The sequence below is a fragment of the Pelodiscus sinensis genome, chromosome 2 (assembly GCF_052426305.1).
Source record: "Pelodiscus sinensis isolate ZL-2025 chromosome 2, ASM5242630v1, whole genome shotgun sequence".
Taxonomy (NCBI): Eukaryota; Metazoa; Chordata; order Testudines; family Trionychidae; genus Pelodiscus; species Pelodiscus sinensis.
Window position 1 is genome coordinate 158975898 of NC_143053.1, and position 22589 is coordinate 158998486.

The 22589-nt window shown below is 42.4% G+C and overlaps 1 protein-coding gene across 4 annotated transcripts in view; it reads left to right on the plus strand.

Annotated features, from left to right (window-relative positions):
- Positions 1 to 22589, plus strand: part of GRB10 (growth factor receptor bound protein 10) — a 202891-nt gene that overhangs the window by 64462 nt on the left and 115840 nt on the right. For 2 of the 4 annotated variants that reach the window (XM_006136362.3, XM_075921668.2), the window contains one exon: positions 13811 to 13904. The exons of 1 other annotated variant lie outside the window; for it this stretch is intronic. In XM_006136362.3, coding sequence (XP_006136424.3) covers positions 13811 to 13904 — 94 coding nt within the window. Of the gene's footprint in view, positions 1 to 13810; positions 13905 to 17955; positions 21324 to 22589 lie in introns of those variants that run through there. One more of the 4 variants, XM_075921666.2, reaches the window with a different exon arrangement.

The following is a 22589-nucleotide window of genomic DNA, read 5'->3' on the forward strand; positions in this document are numbered from 1 at the left end:
ATTTGATTACTTCATGCTAAAAATGTATTTAAAAATGTAACTGCGTGCAACCGCTAAAAAATCAGAGCGGTTATACCCGCTGTGGTCTCTTCAGTATAAAGCTTAAGTAAACTTTATATTGCAGAGCCTGCCTGGGAGCCGCAAGGGCTGCTGTGACTCCACTCCCAGGGAGGAGCTTTGCTGCGGCAGTGAAGCTGCCTCCCCAAGAGTGGGGCTGGAAAGCATGTAAACTGTAGCGGGAGAGGGGCCCACCACCGAGAAGGGCTGCTCCGGCTGGCACGAGTAGTTCCTGCCTACCGTGGGCCCCATGGGACTGGAGCAGCTCCCTGACCAGGGCTATTGGGGAGCTGCTTCAGCCTCTATAGGTTAACCAGAACCAGTAAGCCTCACCCGTTAAGAGCGAGGCGTACCACATAAACAGTTATCCTTTTACATCCCTACTTCATATAATGAAATGTTGAAGCAAAATGAGTCTGGGAGGTAGCGGGGCTGCTGAATGAGGCTGAAGCCCAAAAAGGCTATTACCTTGTGGAGCAACTGGACCCCAGCAGGGGAGCTGGCCTGCTTGTGTATGTTCCAGCAGTGGGACTACCATGATGGGCCAGGGGGCTGGTGGCAGGGGGAAGCTGGTGTGAGGCTGGCAGCGAAGTCGTGGTTGGGAGGGCCAGTGACGGGAGGGCCAGTGACGGGAGGGCCAAAAAATGACCTTCCCTGGTCCAGAAAAATCCCTCATCTGGGACCAGTCAGGTCCTGAGGGTGCTGGATCAAGGAGGTCCAACCTGTCGTTTCCTTGGTTTCAGAGGTATCCAGTAGAACTTTGTCTGTTCACAGCACAATACTGTTCAATGAATTTGAGACATGATTGCCAATTGGAAAATTGACTCGCTAAAGACAAAGATGCTTGTTTGTGGCAAAACTAGCTTTTTTTTTCCCAAGGTTTTTCCGAAACAAATTGTGACTTCTGTGTAATCAGTTACTATTTAAATGCAAATTACTGAGCTGAGAATGTTTGGCTACAAGGAACAGTAACTAAATAATGACTATGATGTGTGAAAATAATTTCCCTGCTGCAGGATCTTTGGTAGAACTGCCTACAACCATTTCATTTCCCCCTATGGGAGAACTATAGGTAACAAGACAGCAACATAGGCATGCAATAATCTGTGTTCTGAAGGTCATTCTCTTTACGTATTTTTATTGTTTGCTTCTAGTCTTGGAAGAAACTAGACACAAGAGCAGGAATCGCAGAAAATTGCTCTATAAAAAAGCACATTTGCTGAGGCAGATGCCCTACTTTATCAATGTAAATAGTCCCATAGTTAGTTTCTTCTCCCATTCCATTAAAGGCAGTGGAGACATTACAAAACATTATGAATTTCATTCACCTTAACAAATGTTTATATTGTTTGGATGATCTGAAATTTCCATTATAAACTAGGATTTTGTATAGGTGATTCTGTAAAAAGGGCGGGGGGGGGGGGAATGAACATTTGCTATCCTGGCAGACCACTGTAAAATCTTGAATTTTTATCTATTGCCAGTATAACGCAACATACTCTAAAATTATTACCGTGTTTCTGAGGATAGAACTTAGTTCATCAGTAACTTCAGTTTAACATACAAAGACAAATAAAGACAAATGCAAAGTGCCCCACTTAGGAAGGAACAGTCAGTTTCACACATACAGAATGGGAAGCAACTGTCTAGGAAGGAGTACGGCAGAAAGGGATCTAGGTGTTATAGTGGACCACAAGCTGAATATGAGTCAGCAGTGTGATGCTGTTGCAAAAAAAGCAAACATGATTCTGGGATGCATTAACAGGTGTGTTGTGAGCAAGACATGAAAAGTCATGCTTCCGCTCTACTCTGCGCTGGTTAGGCCTCAGTTGGAGTATTGTGTCCAGTTCAGATCATCCAAACAATATAAACATTTTAAGAAGGATGTGGAGAAATTGGAGAGGGTCCAGAGAAGAACAACAAGAATGATTAAAGGTCTAGAGAACATGACTTATGAAGGAAAGCTGAAAGAATTGGGTTTGTTTAGTTTAGAAAAGAGAAGACTGAGGGGGGACATGATAGCAGTTTTGAGGTATCTAGAAGGGTGTCATAAGGAGGAGGGAGAAAACTTGTTCTCCTTGGCCTCTGGGGATAGAACAAGAAGCAATGGGCTTAAACTTCAGCAAGGGAGGTTTAGGTTGGACATTAGGAAAAAGTTCCTAACTGTCAGGGTGGTCAAACACTGGAATAAATTGCCCAGGGAGGTTGTGGAATCTCCATCTCTGGAGATATTTAAGAGTAGGTTAGATAAATGTCTATCAGGGATGGTCTAGACAGTATTTAGTCCTGCCACGAGGGCAGGCAGCTGGACTTGATGACTTCTCAAGGTCCCTTCCAGTCCAACTATTCTATGAGTCTATACTGAGTCTCTACAGAACGGATTTAATGTGAAATGGAAAATGAGGTAGATGGGAGAACAAACCTAGCTTTGAACCCTCTAAGGCCAAATGGGATTGAAAAATAAAATGAAGAAAACTCCTGATGGAAAATTTTTAAAACTTATCAACTGCCAGGAACATTAGGAGGAAAAAGTGAGGCTGGCACAATGATGGGATGCTTATCCTGAATTGCATCAGTTGAACAAATCAGTCTACTGGTAACCTCCTTGGTAGGAGATATCCAGGCTTATGTTTTTCCCATCATCTAAAAGTTGATGTGGGGAACAGGGATGTAAAAGGTTAACCAGTTACTCTATTAACCAGTAAGCATCACACTGTGGGTAATGCTTATCAGTTCTGGTTAACCCAAGGGGGCTGAAGCAGCTCCCTGCCTTGTCCACAGTGGGCCTGGGCTCCCTGTAGGTAGGGCTTCTCTGGCAGGAGCTAGGAGCTGGTCCCCAACTTGTATCCTGCTTTAGTCGTTTAACTTTGATAACAGAAAACCTGTTCCCACCCAGAAAAATGCTCATATAAGATATGATGATTCCCATGATAAACCCCGCATCTTTTCCTCACAAGTGTGAAAGCCAACAGCGTGAAGGGCCATTTTCAACAAAGTCGTCATATCAAGCACTGAGCTTTCCAAGAAGGCTAATCTTGTACATTATTAGTCTGACTGAACTAGCCTCCATACAGGTAAGTTGTAGAGCTTCTCCTTTGTGCTTTCAGCAACAGCACTTTCAAAAACTGTACACCAAATCTAAGATTCTTAGTACCTGCCCTCTGCCTATAGTTCTGTAGTAAGACAGCAAGCAGCAATGCCAGGGTTGAGGGATGATATAGCAGCCCATTCTGGGTCACTTTAGCTCCAAAGGTGCTTAACCCCAACAGTCAGTGGAAAGGGCTGGGCTTCTTAAATCTACTCTTCGCTTATTGTGCCTGTTGTAGAGTTTTTTGTTTTGTTTGTTTTTTGTTTGAGTGGTGTTTTGTTTTAAGATAGAACATTTGAGGAAACTTCCCTAGTATACACAGGCCTCTGAGTGCTGGCAGGCTGATCTGTTGCTGATTTTCATCCTGTGTGCTGTGGTTAAAAAGACTCAATTCATACATGCAACCCTTGAACTCTCAGAAGGGAATACAGCTAGAATGAATCCTTAGTTGGATACTACCTAACAATCCAGGATTGTTTTGTTTTATTTTTCAAATAAACAATCTTGCTATTTGTTGTATATCAAAGCTTTCCAAGCAAAGGCACAGCACTTCCCTATGCTGCTTTTAATGAGAAATTTAAAGATACAGCAATATAATACAATTTATATATGTTCTGTCACTACGCTGGCATCATCCATTGCAATGTTTGATATGGGGAGGTAATACTTTAGTGATTCTTTGCTAATGTGCAAATTATTGTGCAAATAATTATGTGCTAGTGTGGAAGTAACTTTTAGCTAATGTGCAAATAATTGCATCCCAAATTTTCCTCAGTGGTAATGGACAGCTGCAAATAATATCCCATGGTTTGATGGGTCTTTTAAACAAAGTACTGTGGAGACCTACCTTGACTTACTTGCTATCTGTTTTGTAGTTGCAAAGCTCAGATTTTCCCCATTCTGTTGAACTGTGGCTGTCAGACATTTCTGTCTGGAAGGAACAGTTCTCTTCAGTAACTGAAGCAAAATGCAGGACAATGTAGCACTTTAAAGACTAACAAGATGGTTTATTAGATGATGAGCTTTCGTGGGCCAGACCCACTTCCTCAGATCAAATAGTGGAAGAAAATAGTTCTTCAGTAACTGTTTTCCAGAGCCAATCTAAATGGCTTAGTATTGGCACTAGTTTATTGCTTTGAAAGTTACCTCTGTGGCAAATTCTGAGTTACAGATAGAGTCCATCTGTGACTTTCAACTCGGTGGAGTCTGGAAAAGTATTCTTAAGATCTAGTGGCAGAGGTTGCTGGTAACTTGGAGCAGTGCTGGGCAGCAGGGACAATGGAGCCCCCAGGGCACAAGAGCCTGCAGCTAACAGGGCAGGGAAGCTGGAGGAGGGTCCAGAGCTTGTGGAGCAGTAGAGCCAGCTGCAGGAGCTCCGGTGGGTTGGCAGGGCTGCCGGGAACTCCGGTGGAGCTGCTGTAGCTCTTGGAGCCAGGAGGCTAGGGAGTGGAGCCTGGAGAGAGGCTAACACCTCCCCACCCCACACTTCCCTTGGTCCAGCAAACTCCCTTGTTGGATGCTGGACCAGGGAGGTCCAACCTGTACTAAAAAATGCTTCATGAGTGGCGGGGTAGAAATAGTAATACTATTCAAGACATTTGGATATATAGGATCCATATACCACCATTGCAGATGTGGGTTTACGGTTAAAGCTGGTCCAAATTAATAAATAAAACAGCTCTCTTACTGGAGTGAATTCTGGCAAAGGGTTTCCATCTTTTTAAGATTTTCTCAAATGGTAGCTGAACTAAACAATCCGGAGTTGACTTGTTTGGCCAGGCCTCTCAGTTCTGACCAGCAGTAATTATGGTATGTATTGTACCCACTTCAGTCTCCTGTGATTTTATTTCATTGCATTACATTATATTTTATTTTAGATGTTTTTTATTTACAGAGTCTGTCTTTTGACAGGGTTAAAAAGAGGTTTTAAAGTTCTTGGCTGTCAAAACTTTGAATAAGATTGTAAAATTTTTCTTACAGTGTATTTTTAAGCTTGTGATGGAGCTCCTTACAATTAAGTTAAAATCCATATTGGAATCATCTGCTGAGTAAGCAAAGCCTTCAGTTTCCTTGGCATTCCATCGTCTATAAAATGCAAAGAGCTTGGGTGATGGAGAAACAAGGCTGATGGATGCAAGGAAAGGATTCAAGGAATTAGAGTAAAATAATATGAATTGTGGAAAAAAAAAAAACTGGTAATCTCTAGATGAGGATTTATATATTTGGATGCTTTTGTGAATCTGGGCTTTGGCAGACTCCTTTCTTCCCCACAGCCCTAACTGAATGCAGTTCTACCTTCTATTGGCAGGTCCTGTTGCCTTATGAACTGAAATAATTTTTCTTGGCTTTGAACATCTGGTGTTGGGTAAACCACAAATTTATTGTGCTAAACGTTTTGCTAGTTGGTGGTTGGTACGGGGCCTTTGGCTCCTCAGACAACGATGCCTTTTTTTCCAGTAGCTTTAAAGACCTTGCTATGAAGAAACATGTTAATCAAAACTGACCCAACCCTTGTAATTTGGATTAGGGACTGAGCTTAGTTTGGGCCTGCTTTCATTCTGGGGAAACCAGGTGGATTTCCCCAAGTAGGAATATGGTGGTAAGTCTCAAGTATAGTCAGGAGCTCTTTGTAATATTCAGGTATCAGAGCACCAGCTCGCTGAGCAGTCAACAGGAAAATCTGCTTTCACTTGGTTAACCACACAAGTCTATATGACAGTCAGCCTCTTTGATAATAGTAAAGGTCAAAAGCCTAGAGATGAACAGATAGGAGCAAGTTAACACAGAATGTGAAACTTGAGTTTGACCCACCTTAAATCTGACATTTTAACATACACATCTAGCTGTAAAACAAATTTGGGGATGGGTAAGAGGATGGATTTTGTTTTATTACTTCTCTTATTTACCTACTTCACACAGCAGAAATTAGTTGTTTTTGTCAGTGTAAATATTACGCACAATTGACAGTTCCTTGATTAGGAAAGTAAAAAAATCCTACAACATGGCCTTCAGAAGACCCTATTTGTTTCTTTAAAACTGTCGTGTGTGTGTGTGTGTGTGTGTGTGTGTGTGTTGTTTCTTTAAAACTGTCGTGTGTGTGTGTGTGTGTGTGTGTGTGTGTGTGTGTAGTTGGTTTTTTTATTTATATATATATATATATATATATATTTTTTATTTTGTGTTTTTCTCCCAGAGTAGTAGTTCTGGTCAAGTTCTATGTTCAGATATCTCCCCAGAGCAGAGTAAAGCAACAAAGCTAGACCAACACCAGTGCAAATGAGCACCCCACTGCACAGAGGACATGTCTAGACTGCCAGTGGCTTTCAAAAGAAGATGTGCGAATTGGTATATCTTCTTCCTATTCCATTTTCAGAAGTTTATTTTTTCAGGAGGGGAAAAAAAAAAGCAGTCTAGACATGGTTCTTTTGACAAAAGGGTTTCCCCCCCCCCCCGAAACTGTGTCTAGACTGCATTTAAATACTCCTCTCATGCACCTCAGTGGAAGTTTCTTTCGTGCTGGGCAGTGCACAAACAGCAGATATACCCTGATGGTCTTAATTTGTCACCGTGAGTTTGCTAAATTGGTATGCAACTTTTACACAGTTAAACCTTTTCACTTAAAGGGCATAACTGCTTGAGTTCACAAACTATTGCAGTAGAGCTGATGGAGTTTAAAAATGAGCTGCCTCTTGGTGATCTTGGATGTAACACTTTTACATACTCTTGGAAAGTTTCAAGAACCCCTGATGCTGCCTGGATCCTATACTGATCACTTAGCCCTTCAGAAACTGCAGACCTTTAGCATAGTGCGGATTTTGTCTTGGACCTGGAAATCGCCTGTTAGCTAAGATTTAAATATGGTCAGGTTTAATTTCATTTTTGGATTGCTTTCTTTGAAAAGAATGGTGGGTGTTGGAGCAGATAACGGTGGTTTCAGACATGGTAGACTAGAGAGTAGCCATTTCTCATATCTGCCTAACACATTTTATCATAGGATTAGTCCGAGACACTAGCAATGCTTTATGAAAGGACTGGAAAGGGTTGATAATCTAGTGTTCTATGCAATGAGATAGCTATCCCACTGAAACTACTAATATGCAAAAATATAATCCATGGATTAAAACTGGGGGTGGGGGAGTGTACAGTATACCTTTTCTTTTCTTTAGATATATAAACTTGTCTTTTAATGTCAATTACTATTTCCAGTTTAATTCATGGAATAAGAACAGTTACATTTGAAACCACAGAAAGTGATTTAAAGGCAAAATTTGTGAAGACAGGGCAGCTAGAAGTGAGTACGGTTCACTCGATCCTCTGTCTGATTTGAAATATTGGATTTTATTTTTCTTAATTTTGATAACAGAAATTGTTGCCATGCTAGCTTAAATAACAGTTTTAAACTACTAAACTGCTATAATACCATAAAGTACCTCATAATTCTAGATTGTTGAATAATCCCACCTTTGGCTGTTTAATGTACTGAGAGTACTGTCTTTACCTTTGACTGTCCTGTTTAAAGTATGATACGGGCGCTGCATTGTGTCACGCTATTTGGAAGTTTGCAAAATGCCGTTGAAATCTCATCTGTTGTCTGGTTTGTTTTGTCTTCATAAAGTAGTAACTGCTGTAGGAGATATGATTAAAAATAAACATCGCTTCATACGCATCCAGTAGTCCCACTAGTCACTTGATTACTCAACCTTAGAGTCACAGATGCTCTATGACATGCAAAATACTACATTCAAGTAAGTTTATAGGGGCTGATGCCTAAGCTAGCTTCTAAAAATACCTGTGTGGCTTGATATCGTAATAAGTCAGAGAGCATATTTTAATTCTGGAATGAAAATACTTAGTTGGTAGAGGAGAAAGGAATAAAAATAGGTAGAAAACATGTGATTTATTGGAAGCATGGATTGAGCTGGGGGAGGAGTGATGGAAGAAAGCAGGTGTCTACCTTTCTGACAGATGTAATGTGTCAGTTTCACAAAACAATAAGACTTCATTGGCTGAGCAGTGACTGGGAACAATTATATAACCTTTAACCTTGTTTCAGTGGCCAGTCTGATTTCTACTGCAGTTGGCAACATGCCATTGTTTGTCTTTGATCAACTTACTTAAATAGATTCTGATGGGTCATGTGAAACTATCATGAGCTTTTAAAAAATGACATAGTGGTTACCTTTTCTCTGATGCTTGCATTGCTTTAACAGGTGGCGTGATTTATGCATGTCTGACACTTCACTGTGTATGGCCCTGATTTTAAATACCTTAAGGAAATCCTTGTCTTTGGCATGCTTTAAAGATAAAAATGTGCAAGAAATGTTTTTTATAGGAGATACAGGAAGGAGTGTCCAAGATTGATAGAAACTAGACATTTACAAAGAAATAGTCCGTCACTCTACTCCCTCCAGTGATTGAAATGTCTACTTCTGATAAAATTTTGCCGTAATTTTAAAGTTGAAGTTGATGAGGAAGTGGTTTAAGTACCTTCCTGAAGAGCTGAAAGGCTGCCTCAGAGGATGGCATTTGTTTCTGTAAGTCAATGGAAATTATTTTTAAGCTCATTTAAGTGCTAAGTTGCATGCTTTCAGCCAACCCTAGGCCACAGCTTTTTTTTAAGTTGCATCTTCTACAGTAAGACTCTTTCCCATCTAGCGTTGTAGGGAATTCAAAGATAAAGACCCTTGTGTGCAGTTGTTGTTTTCTGTAAGCACATAATATTGTAGTTATCTTTTCTCTAGCAGACCTCTTACTTCATTTTTGGAGGGACAATGAAAACACTTGTAAGGCCTACTTGCAAATAAAATTACTTCTCTTGTAACTGCCTTTCCTTATTCGGTTTCTTGACTGCTGTACTAGTTAGGCATGTGAGCCTCCTGTTGGAAAGCTGTCTGTTGCTGCAAGCAATGCTTACATGTCATATGAACTTACATTGTTGCATGGGAACTAGAATTAGCACCATTGTACGTGTTGAAACATGACTTCTGCTAATTCAGAAGACTCTTAATCTTTCAGTATTTTCTGTTTCTTCCATGATGGGACAGTCCTAGGATATCCGGGACCCAAAGCCAACTTTTTACTCCCTGCCCCCAGCAGCAGGGTAACTGGTATGTGGTAACTGGTTGTTTTTCCCCCTAACATGACGAGCTTGTCATGTAGTCTCCCCTGGGTTATGCCACCCCTCTCTTTGCCTGGCAGTTTAACAAAAGATGCAGCTGAGTCCCTAAGTCCCCATGAAGCATTCCTCTGTGATATACAGCCCCTGGCACTGGCGACTCCAAAATCTCATGTCCTCTGCTCTCAAAAGAGCACTGCACTTATGGACACTTATAATAACACAGAGAAGATTTATTTAAAATAGACTGAAGATGCCACTTAGAACAAGAGAATGTGATGGAAACATATGGTTACAGTACATCACAAAATCATAAAATACTGATTAGGGTCCACTCTTAATAGATACCTTTCCTAACCAGTAAAAGCAGGTTTGTTTCTACCCCCCAAAAGTTGTTTGTTGTAGAACTGGCTGGATTCCTAGGAATCTCCAGTTTTTCATGAGACCCCCCCCCCCCCCAAGATGTCTCCTCAGAGAATGGATGCAGAGTGCCTCTTCCCACCCTATGATATACTGAAAATGAGTCTCTTACCTTCATTCACGGGTAGGGCCTGTCTGTTCCTTTTCACCTGTAAGTAATTTTGTTTGTGGCTATCTTTGATGATTTGAGCCTTTCATTACATCACTAGAGAGGGATGACTACTCTCTCCCACTTGAATAGACCATTACCAAGACCTTTGGTTCCCTGGTGACTAACCCAACACCATAAGCCAGGCATAGTTTTCAATATGGTTATATTATCCCTTAAATATTAACCATTCACACTAGGGATGTGAACAGGTAACTGGTTACCTTTGCGGGTGACGCTTACCAGGTAACAGTTAACTGGTGCATGGGAGCAGCCTCCCGCCCATGACCTGCCTCAGGTAGAGGGCTGCTTCGGCCCCACCGAGCCCCCAGGTGAGGTGGCTGGCTCCCAGCCTATATATGGCCAGGAGCCAGCAACCCTGCAGGCTAGAGCGATCTCCCCGCCCATGATCCCGCTTATATGGTTTAGCTGGTTAACTGATAAAATGGATTTTACATCCCTAATGCACACATCTCACAATAATTAAGAGTATTGGTAGACTACAAGCTTTCAGACAAGACCTCATGCTACCCTTCATGGATAGATACCACGGAAGTGAGGTATTGATTGTAATGCATTTTCCTGTTGACAATAGTGTTCCTCAGTGTCACACATGCATCTAGCCACTAGCTGAAAACAGAAGTCTGCTATTCCTTGGGGGGGGGGGGGGGGGACACATTTGCTAGAGTTCTGCATGTCATTATGCTGCCCAAGGTGAAAGAACATTCTGTGTCCAAGATACCTAGCTTTTAAGACTGGCAGACTACTGGGTTTGGAATAGCTGAGTGGCATTTAATTTCAGGTTTGAGTTCTTGGCTCAAACTTCTTTATGGATAGCTTCAGGGGGTCCTCCATTAATAGAAGCTAACTTTTCTGTCTGAGCCCTCAGAGCCCTACTTTTCCCACTGCCTCCCAAAGACACGATGCTAAGCTTTTTGTGGACTAGCCACTTTCCATTTTCTATGTTTTTATGCTTTCTGCAAGACTAGTTTCCAGTAAGGTGAGTTCTGCTTAAAATGTAAGTGCTTTGGTAGCGTGCTCTCTCCTTTCATGCAAGTAGAAAGGAAAACTACATGCGTTGCAGTAAAAGCACTGCCGTAAAAAGCAATACGCATTGCACATTTGTAATTACGCTGCTCTGGAAAAATGGGAGTATTAGCAAGTGCAGAAAAGAGAAAGGTAAATAGGATTTCATATCATCAAAAAAATTCTTGTGGTTTTAGGATGAGACTAAGAGGACTAGATGGTTTGAATTCAAAATAAGGTGGTACAAGTGACACAAGTCGCAGTCAGATTAACAGAAAAGATGAAAGGTCTATGTGTCTGCAAGTTTATGAAGGTGTGAATGTCAAGATCTTACCTTGTACTCGCTCTTATCATGTTGTAGAGTCTGGAACATTGTACAACTGCACAGATGATGGTATTTTTAAAACGCCTGTTTTACATGTAAAACTGCAGTTCTTCTATGAAACAGTTGGCATTTCTTCAGTTGTCAACACCTGTAAACTTATGCATTGATAAAATTCATACATACTGACTTTAAATCTTTCAAGCAGCAATCTGAGACTTTCCAGTATCAACTGGCACTTACTTTAGCACTGAAGTAGTCTTTTGCTCTCAAAAACAGCCTCTAAGGAGACATGATCTAAATTCTTATCTTGAACTATATACTGTGCTTACCTTGGAATACTAGAATGTAAAATAACTTTGTCTGGAATGTTTCAACAAAATAGAAGTGTTAGGTAGATAAATGGTTTAGGCAAAATACGAATTTTCTCTAATTTTCCTTCAAATGCTAACTTTAGTAATATCTCTCTCTCTCTCTCTCTCTCTCTCTCTCTCTCTCTCTCTCTCTCTCTCTCTCTCTCTCTCTCTCTCTCTCTCTCTTTTTATATATATATATATATATATATATATATATATATATATATATAATTTTAATTCTATAATTGTTTTGCTCCTTGTGAGTCTTGGTTTTAGGCAGCAGTACAGAAGGCTCAAAAGAACCTGTTACGATATTTCCTTCCCAACAGAAGCATTAAAGCTTTACAAGCCTAATCTTGAAAGTTGCGGAAATTGAGGTCTGGATTAACATCCAGACTTTTGCAGCAGTAGCTAAACCGAGTCTCTCATTCCGCTGGGGTTTGCAAGTTGCTACTGAATCTGTTTGTCTGGACTCTTCTGGTTAATGAATTACAAATCCTAAACCACAGTTACTGGAATTCTAGATGACAAAGCTGTGGAGCTCCTAGAACGTCATTGAGTTGTGCTAGTGGGAATGGGGTAGATTTAGAAGATAAAATAAAAAAAGAACAAGTTAAAATCACTTAGAAAAATTAGATGTCTGCAAGTCACCAGGGCCTTATGAAATGCATCCTAGAATACTCAAGGAGCTGATAGCTAGAGGCTCAGATACCTCCTCTATCATCTTTGGAAAATCATGGGAGACAGGAGAGGTTACAGAAGACTGGAAAAGAGCAAATATAGTGCCCATCTATTAAAAAGGGAAATAAGACCAACCCAGAAAACTACAGACCAGTGAGTTTAACTTCTGTGCCATGAAAGATAATGGAGCAAGTAATTAAGGAATTCAGCTGCAAACACCTGGAAGATAATAAGGTGATAACAGCCAGGATGGGTGTATAAAGAACAAATCATGTCAAACCAATCTGATACCCTTCTTTGATAGGATAATGGGTCTTGTGGATAAGGGAGAAGCAGTGGATATGGTATACTTAGACGTTAGTAAGGCATTTGATACAGTCTTGCATAATCTTTTTATCAATAAACTAGGCAAATACAAGTTAGATGGGGCTACTATAAGGTGGGTGCATAACTGGCTGGATAACTGTTCTCAGAGAATAGTCATTAACAGTTCACAATCCTGCTCGAAGGGCATAAAAGTGGGGTTCTGCAGGGTTCTGTTTTGGGACCGGTTCTGTTGAATATCTTCAATGATTTAGATATTGGCATAGAGAGTACGCTTATTAAGTTTGCAGGTGATACCAAGCTGGGAAGGATTGCAACTGCTTTGGAGGATAGGGTCACAACTCAAAATGATCTGGATAAACTGGAGAAATAGTCTGAGATAAATAGGATGAAGTTTAATGAGGACCAATGCAAAGTGCTCCACTTAGGAAGGAACAATCAGTTTCACACCTACAGAATGGGAAGCGATTGTCTAGGAAGGAGTACTACAGAAAGGGATCCAGGGGTCGTAGTGGATCACAAGCTAAATGAGTCAACAATGTGACACTGTTGCAAAAAACCAAACATGATTCTGGGATGTATTAACAGGAGAGTTGTGAGCAAGACACAAGAAGCCATTCTTCTGCTCTACTCTGAGCTGATTAGGCCTCAGTTAGAGTATTTTGTCCAGTTCTGGGTACCACGTTTCAAGAAAGATGTGAAGAAATTGGAAAAGGTCCAGAGAAGAGCAACAAGAATGATTAAAGGTCTATAGAACATGACCTATGAAGGAAGACTGAAAGAACTGGGCTTGTTTAGTTTGGAAAGGGGAAGAATGAGAGGGGACATGATAGTGGTTTTCAAAAGGTATCTAAAAGGGTGTCACAAGGAGGAGGGAGAAAAATTGTTCTCCTTGGCCTCTGAGGATAGAACAAGAAGCAATGGGCTTAAACTGCAGCAAGGGAGGTTTAGGTTGGACATTAGGAAAAACTTCCTGTCAGGGTGGTTAAACACTGGAATAAATTTTCTGGGGAGGTTGTGGAATCTCCATCTGTGGAGATATTTAAGAGCAGGTTAGATAGAAGTCTATCAGGAATGGTATAGACGGTTCTGGGTCCTGCCATGAGGGCAGGGGACTAGACTCGATGTCCCTTCCAGTTCTAGTGTTCTATGATTCTATAAAGAAAACATTCTTCAGCTCCTATATCCAATTGCCTTAGCTCCCAGTGTCTTAGGTTAGGGAAAATACAAAATGCATATTTTGATCAGATTATCTGCTGTTTTGTATTTTTAGGATAATGTAGATCAGACTTCAGCTCACACTCGGAGAGATCTGGTGGAACCAGGATTCCAAGAACCATCTAATCGCATCTCTTTAAATCACCAAGGTAAGGCATAGAATAGAATTAGGTACAGTCAAGATGATGAGAATGGAGTATATGTTCTGAAGTAAATTGATTTCTATATTTGTTTCTGCACCTGGTATTGGGAAAGTTGAAAACATTTAATTGTTTGTATTGGGGTCCGCAACCTTTTGGAAATGGTGCGCAAAGGCTGAACTTATTCATGGATCTGTGTGCTGGGGGCAGTGGGACAGCAGGGGCAGGATGGGCCATATTTTCTGAACCAGCTGCAGCTATTGAGAACAAATTAAATTAAGTGTTTTAATTTTTTTATGTTAGTTTATCAAACTTTTATTTAAAATGAAGTAAAACATTATATCCCACACAAAAGGTTTCAATGTTTTCTTTATTTAGGGCAGGGGTGGGGAACCTTTTTTGGGTCGGGGGTCACTGATCCACAGAAAAGTCTGTTGGGGACCACACGAGAGAAGCAAAAAAACCTCCTCCAAAAACACTCAACCTTCACTCATGTGGCCCCTAACTCACTTCTCTGGTGTTCCAGCCTCACAGGGTGAGGGGAAGGAACAGGGAAGACTGAGGATCAGGGTTGCCCATAAGACAGATTTACTTTTCTGGAGTTAGTGCCTTTATTGAACCCTCCTTGGGTTCTAGGGTGGGGACAAAAATGAGGGGTTCAGTGTGCGAGACAGGGCTGCCAGTGCATGGGCTAGGAATGGGGAGGGGCAGGATCTGGGAGGGAGGTGGGCTGCAGAAGAGGGAGAGAGTGCAAGGTCTTGGTGGGAGGTAGGGTGTCTGGCCAGGTAGAGGGAGCAAGGGAGGATGTGGAGCAAACTGGGTGTACAGGGTCTTGGTAGCGTTTAGGGGAGTGAGTGAGGGAATTGGGCTGTGGGGGTCTGGGCAGGAGGGGGATGCTTATCTGGCTTTGCTCCCACTTGCAGCAACTGCCACTGCCATGAGGTCCCAGGCCGGCCCTGGAGGAGCTGCTGCCGTGGCCACATGGTCCAAGAGAAATAACAGGGAAGTGCTCAGAGATCTCAGGTGCTGAGAAACTTTGCACGAGAGCAGCAGAGGGACTTAGAGAGACGGGGAAAGCCGGAACTAGAGCCAGGATTTTGCCTAACCTCCTTCAGGGGCTGGTGCGTCTCAGGGCATGTACCGGGGTGTCCAGCCCAACACTCCCAGGTTTTGGAGCTCCCACGTTTTTCTAAGCCACCCCACAGGAAAGCAGCCCCCTTGCGAAAGGCACGCTGTGAGGAAGAGGCACCACTGCCATTTGTGCACCCAGTGCGCAGGTCGGGACAGGCGTGGAGAGGTGAGGGGGGCTTAGGCCGGGGTGGCACCACACAAATGAGCTAGGGCTACACAGCCTGGGCCCCCCTCCTCAGCCCAGCAGTACTGCAACCTTGGTCAGGCAGTGGCTGCCTGCAGGTGACACCCAGGCCCTAGGTCTGGCATGAAGAGGGGAGGCAAGCCTGGACTGGGAGTGGGGATGGGCGCAGCCGCTACTTAGGGGATGGGGGTTTGGGGACCGGAGCCCGCTGTGGGCAGCCGAGATGTGCACAGCATGACGCTGCCCCTCCCACAGCACTGACCCAGGGACGACAAAGCTGGGCCAACCGGAGCCAGCACCGCTATTGCCGCTGGGTCTGGGCCATCACTGTCGCCCCCACCGTGTGACCCAGGCCGGAGTGAAGGGGGAGTGCGCCAGTGAGTGTCTTCTGGGTCAGAGGCACTTCCGGGGTCCAGTGGCGCCTGTAGCTACCACAGCAGCTCATGGGAGGAGGGGGGGTTCGCAGTGCCAAGGACCCTAAGCCCCAGCCGCCTCCTCCCACTACAGCAAACCTGCTGCTGGAGAAGAGGGAGGGCTCTTGTGGCAGCACAGGCTGCCTGCCTCACAGGGGAGAAAGGGCAGGGCTGAGCTCCTGCAGCGTGTCAGTGTCATGTGTGCTGAGGGTTGCCGACCACTGGTTTATATCCTGTTTGCTAACTGCTTTGTAAACTATGAGTGAGGAAGTGTAGGAGCTCCTTTAATAATACAATTTCTTCATTTGCACGGCTGCTTTACCTTTTTAACCAACATAGGTTTTTTTTAAGCACTAAAACTCCTGTAATACTGCCTTACAAATCTAGTTTAAAATCTTTCATTTACCAGGTCCTGACATTCATTCTTACCTGCTTTGCATGTTGTATATCAACTCTTATAGGAAAAATAGAGTCCTGATTTAATGTCATAATGCCTAAACAAAAGTGAAAACTGTCATATAGCTTGTACTATTGTTTTCCTTATGAAAAATCTTATAACAGCTTTATTTTTTGTCCATATTAATGTGGCTAGTTGTAACATTGTGAGTGCTCCTGGAAAATAACCGGAATTGGGTCCCCATGATGCTAGGGTGCAGACTAGGGGTAGGCAATAATATGGCTGGCTGCCTCTATATTTACCTGCACGGCCACAGGTACCACTGATCACAGCACCTGTTCGCTGTTCCTGGCCAATGGAAGCAATGTAGATTGGGACACCACTTCCCGCAGCTCCCTTTGGCTGGGAATGATAATCCTTTGACACCGGGAGCTGCGATTGCTAGGACCTGAGGCTGAGCAGGTAAATATAGTGGCAGCCTGCCAGGAGCTAACCCTGGCGGACTGGATCCAGCCTGTGGGCTGGTATTTGCCAACACCTGGTCTAAACAAACACACAGAGTTCTTGCTGTAGAGTGTTGGGGTCTATACGAACTTGCAAAAAACTATTAACATTAAACACTATTTCTATGGAGTGATTCATATCTCTAGAAAAAAGCTTGCATGCTGTATCCATATATTAGCAATGGAAGGGCTCCCATTTAAGTGCCAGCTACTCACTGCTTTTAACAGCTTCAATTGTAGTAGAGTGCTCAGCAGTTTCTGAAAACGAGCCCTAAATGTCGTTAGTTTAATGCAGCAGTTAACCTTGACATAGGGAAAAGGCACATTTAATAGTGTGCAAGAGGATTAAGTTAACTTCTCTTAAAAATGCTGGGAAATTAGTTTCCCCATTTTGTCAAGATCAGCAAGATTTGAACTCCATGATTTGCAAAAAAAAAAAAAAAAAAAAAAAAGGCTTAAGTTTAAGTTCTTGAACTTTTTTGTAATCTGAACCTACCCTTTTCAGGTTTTTAATTTCTTTTCCTAAAACCTATGCTATGTATTTAGGGTTGCATGTATGAGAGGGGTTGCCACAAATAGATACACTGTAGCTGTGTATGCATTGTATTTCTGCAAGATTGCGTACACACACACACACACGTTTTGTGGCCAGTGCATTCCCCTCAAACTACTTTACTTGCACTTTAACTTCAGTTCCCTTTTTACATCCAAACTGCATGGCAAACTTGATTTAAATGACATTCTTTGAACCCATCAGTAGTTTTCCTTCTTCATAACCGGAGGTAGAACTTCTGTCAGAAAGTTACTGTCTTTTGAGGCACATGTTACAGAATTAGAATGTAAAACTGTTGATGCTTCATAGTGCTCATGGAAGAAGAAGTAGGATTTTGATTATGTTGAAGACCTAGGAAGCCTCACTTTCTCATGCGAGAATACTACTCCTTGGGTCAGATAACTTCTTGATATTCTCAATAGATTAATGCTTCTTTCCCCTCCACTCTTATTTTCCTGCAGTTGATTAATATCTTAGGGTACCTCTACACTTGCTCCCTAGTTCGAGCTAGGGATGCAAATGTAGGCGACCGAAATTGCTAATGAAGTGGGGATTTAAATATCCCGCACTTCATTAGCATGATCTCACCAGCGCGTTACTCCACTCAACAGCTGATTCGAACCAGGAAGTGCGTGCCGGGACGCGTTAGTTAAAACCAAACCCCTTGGTTCGAACTAACGTTACTCCTCATTTTTATACCTCCTATACATTTTTTGAGGAGTAATGTTAGTTTGAACCAAGGGGTTTGATTCGAACTAACGCATCCCGGCATGCACTTCCTGGTTCAAATCAGCTGTTGAGCGGAGTAACGCGCTGGCGAGATCATGCTAATGAAGCATGGGATACTTAAATCCCCTTTTCATTAGCAATTTCGGTCGCTTACATTTGCATCCCCAGCTCCAGCTAGGGAGCAAGTGTTGACGTACCCATATAGTGTAAGTGAATTGCAACACTAGCATGATGACCTTGGAAATACCATAAACCTTCATTTGTTTTGGGTATTAGCTTAATTAGCTTTCATGATTATACCAGTTACAGTTCTCAGAATCACTGTCACTATCTGCCCTTACATAATATATGCTCACTCCTTTGGCTTTAATCTTCTGAAGTGTCTTGGAAATAATGTTCAAAATGATATGCTTAGTATGTGGGGCAGCCCTTGAAGTATTTTGGTATGTTGGGAAGCCTGCAAGTGTTTTAGAACAAGTATTCAGTATTTCTGCTTTGCCATTATGCTATCTGAATGAGTGCTATTGAGCTGTCGAAACTGTAACTTGTGTCTTTTGTTGTTATGTACCTTCATTGTGGTCCAGCACATTAAGGATTCTGATCTCTAGTTATGCTCTCCAGTAATTCCAGCTATCTTTTCTCATTTGTTATGGTCAGTGATCACATGAAGACTTATTTGGCACCTGATATTTCTCTGCCTGAACTACTTTGAGTCCTGCATACTGCTCTGAAATATTTAACGACTGTTTTTAAATGGAATGTTTTCTATAATGTCAGTTGCTGTTTTAAGGGACATTTGAAAAATAAGGCCAATATTTGATATAATTAGAAATATACTGTCAATGAGTAAATAAAGGTCAATTTTGTTGGACCCAATAGTGTTCCTTGCTCTGCAGCAGAATAGAAACTATCAAGTTAGACTTGTCTCAAACCTATGTCTGGGTTTGCTACTAAAACTGAAATAATGTCAAATATAGTTGATATTTAATTGGCAATTGTACTTGCATGCTAACATGGATATAGATATTGTAATCATACTGTTTGTATAGGGAGCATGGACCGAGCAAAGGACTAGGAACCAGAAATGTCAGCATTCTAATCCTGACTCTCACAGATTGTGCGGCCTCTGACATTTCATTTAACTGCTGTACCTCCCCCTTTTTATAGTGGGAAAATAACTTAGGTTAATGCTTTTATAGCACTGTGAAAATGTAAACAACTGTTAGTGCTAAGTTAGAAAGTCAGGTTACAAGTGGGTTGTCTCCGGTATTATGACCTGTCCATGTGTTACTCTGCAAACCTGTGAAAAGTGCACTCTTACTCAGTAGCTACACAGCACAAGTTCTTCAGTGCTAAACAGGTTCAGTGTTGGTTGGAATTTGTAGATAGAATGTTTATATCACAAAATGCTACTTGTAACAACTAAAATATCTTCTGGGAATGTGCCAGTTTTAAAACAAATTTTATTAGGAAAGATTCCTAAGGTCCAGCATGGAATTTCTGGTCAGAACCAGGGAGAGCAGAAGCCCAGGCTCTCACTGCAATCTGGGAGACCTAGCTTCAGGTCTCTATTTTGCCTGATTCAGAACAGATACGTAAACTTTTCCCTTATGCAAGGTGGGTGCACTAACCACTCATTTTGTAGTGGGTGGATCTTTCCCTTGGTTTTTGTTTTGCTAGCTTTTTCTGGACTTCCCCGCCCAACCCAAAAACCCTTCACACCTTGGTCTGTTGCATCCTGATGGAGAAGGGTAAAATTTACAAAATTATAGGCCAGGTTAAAGATGGGTTCTGGCTGGAATCCACTGGTGGTGTATGTGATAGGGGAAGTGGCTGCCTGCAGTGAGTGTGTGTGCACGTGTAAAAGGACAAGGGGCTCAAAGAGGTGGCTGGAAGTGAGAGGACTCTACCCAGGCTGTAGGCAGCTTCAGATACAAGTTAGTTGAGTTCCAAGGCTCCTGGTTCTTAGTTCACCTCAGGATCCTTGTGAGATGGGGAGTCCTGCCAGTCCCACTGCAGCTCCCGAAAGCCTCTAGACAGTCTTTCCCACAGGCCCTCCTGCTGTGGTCCATGGACTCAGATCCTTCCTCTTGTTTTTAAGGGATTTCCACAACCCTCCTTCCTGGAGCCACACTGTGATTCAAGCAAGCTTCTTCAACCGTGTTCCATGGAGCCTCCCTTGGTCCTTTACACACTGCTATCCCTCGCTTCTGGGGCACTGTAGCACTCCTTTGTGGGGCTTTGGTATGATTCAGGCTGGCTTCCCCAGTCCACCAACCTACCTCCAAGTTTTGGTTCCTATTCCAGGCAGTTACTCTCCATTAATTCTCCTCTCCAAGCTGCTTGCCCTATCTCCGGGAGCCCCTGAACAGCTGGGTTTTATCAGGTTAGAGATAGCTGTCTGATTAACACCTGGCCCCATTGTCCAGCTAGTCTGTTGCTCCCTTGAGCACCTGCTTCCTTAAAGAGGCCATGTCTTGGACTAGAGACTGGCTGGCCCTGGTTCCTACCATCACTTGAAAGAGAACACCCATCTTGTTAAGAGTGTACCCCAAGTGCAGCATGCTCACCTATCACCAGCAGTTCAGGTAACACAGTTTGGGGAATCACGCTTTAGAAAATCTTTAATCTGAGCCAAAGTTAAGAAGGAATCGAGCATGTTAGAGCTGCATGAATGATTTTATATGGTGTATATTAGTTCTCTAATTTTGTGAACTGCTGCAATAAAACTTTCATCATCTCATGTTTGTTAGGCAATTGTATATGACTGCTCATTGCCATTTCACGTTTGATCTCCGTGAAAGTTAGGTTCTCTGAATGCAGAAGACTTAACAGTTTCTATCGTCAATCATTCGTTAAACAGTTTCTCTTACAGTAGAATCGCCTCCTCCCTTTTATAAAGTGGACAGCTTTGGTACAAGTGCTTCCAGTTCTAAATCATGCTTTCTTTCCATGGCCAGAACTAGAGTAATTAGACTCCTCTAAAGAGTCTGAATCTCTTCTGTTCCCTGTAATATGGAAAAAGAGGGCACAAGGGAGAGCTTTATCTGAGAGCTGAGAAACCTTTGCCAAATGTATCTACCTAAATAAGCTCTTTCATACTACAGAAGGGGTTTCAAGTACTTGCAGCTGAATCATCCTTCCACAGAGGTAGTGATTTAAAAAAAAACAAACTAAACATTTGAGGATGAGGTGGAGGAATTGGGAGTACATTACCTCAGGTAAGGGGTCTTGCAGCTTGCAGTTACTATATACAAATATTTTTTACAATAGCTATAAAATTGTATTTTTTTTTTTAATTTCTGTTATGAGTCACTCCCATGAGCAACAAGAACTTTGGACTGAAACTGCTTGATATCAATACTGAACAATCTCTCCATTTAGCATACAGGTACAGTCTTCAGAAAATAGGTATTGGGGAGCATCTCCCTGGACCTCTAAAGAACTGCCTGTGACATGCCATAGCTGTTGGAAGAGATTTTTACAAGATCGAAGCCACTGAGAAATAGAGAATTAAGGTACATCAACAAATTGTGTTCAAGTTTGAAGACATGGAAAAGGTTCAAGCTTTGTTCCAGCCTTTCCTATCCAGGAACCAGAATATTATTTGAAAAATTTATCCCAGTTCTAGGAAATTATTTTTTACCCCATCTTCTATTTTTTCTACACTCATCTAAATTATATGTTGTTTATTGAGGGGTTATTCGGGACAGTAATGAAGTATATCAGAGCACTTATTTGCCACCTTTAAAACCACAAGGAGAAAAAGGGAAGTATTAGCATGTCTGGGACATCCAAAGGGCTGGAGTACCTATGGGGAAAAACTGGTAGGTGCTGAGTGCCCAGCAGCAGCCCCCTTATCAGTTTCCCCCCCAGCGCTGTCTGCCTGCCGGTGGGCCCCACAGATGAGAGCCTCTCCCCTCCTGGTGTCTCCTGCACACCACAGTCAGCTGTTTGGCAGCATTCAGGAACCCAGATGGGGGAGGAAGGAGGGTGCAGCATGTTGGGGCGGTGGAGAATGGACCTGGGCAGGAAAAGGTGGAGTATGGGTTGAAAGACGGAGGGGCAGGGCTTTTATGGAAGGGGTGCAGTTGGCGTGGGGCCTGGATCAGAGCCAGGGGTCAAGCACCCCAAGCACTTTTGAAAGTCAAGCCTGTGTGCTAATGTATAGCCGTTTGTATCCTGCCCAATGGAAGAGGATGCAGAGGAAGAGAGTAAGGGCAATTTTAGACCAGAAGACTTCAGTGAAACTCTTTTCATAGTGTCTTTTATGGAATCTTTTACTAGACCCAGCAGAAATTCTAATATTTTTGTCTTGATCTGCAATCCAGGTGAAAAGTCAAAACAAAAAGTTCTGAGAATCATGGATTCAGAAATGTCAAAATATTTTGGGTGGATAGCACTCTGCCTCTTCGATGCCTCAGGAGAGTTGTAGTACTGGGTGTGAGCCTTATTCTCACATTTTCCCTAGTGCTGTGGTTTGATCAGATAACCCAGCCTAAATTTTTCCTGGTGTGCTACGGCCTTTCCCTTTGCTGGTGCTTCTAGATTGGAGTGCTGCAAAAGTTAGTCTCCCCTTTCTGCTAGGACACTCAATGTTATTAATACTATTTATCAAGCATACATTGCCCTGCAGAGAGAAGTGGCTCACTATGTGGAAGATAATGGAAATGCACAGCAGACTCCTGGTACAAATCAATTGAATTAATTTATCTTTCGAACATCAGCTGGGTTAAACCCTAAGCTTGTGCCGCTGCTGTTTCTGTTCCCTTTTGTTTGCACTT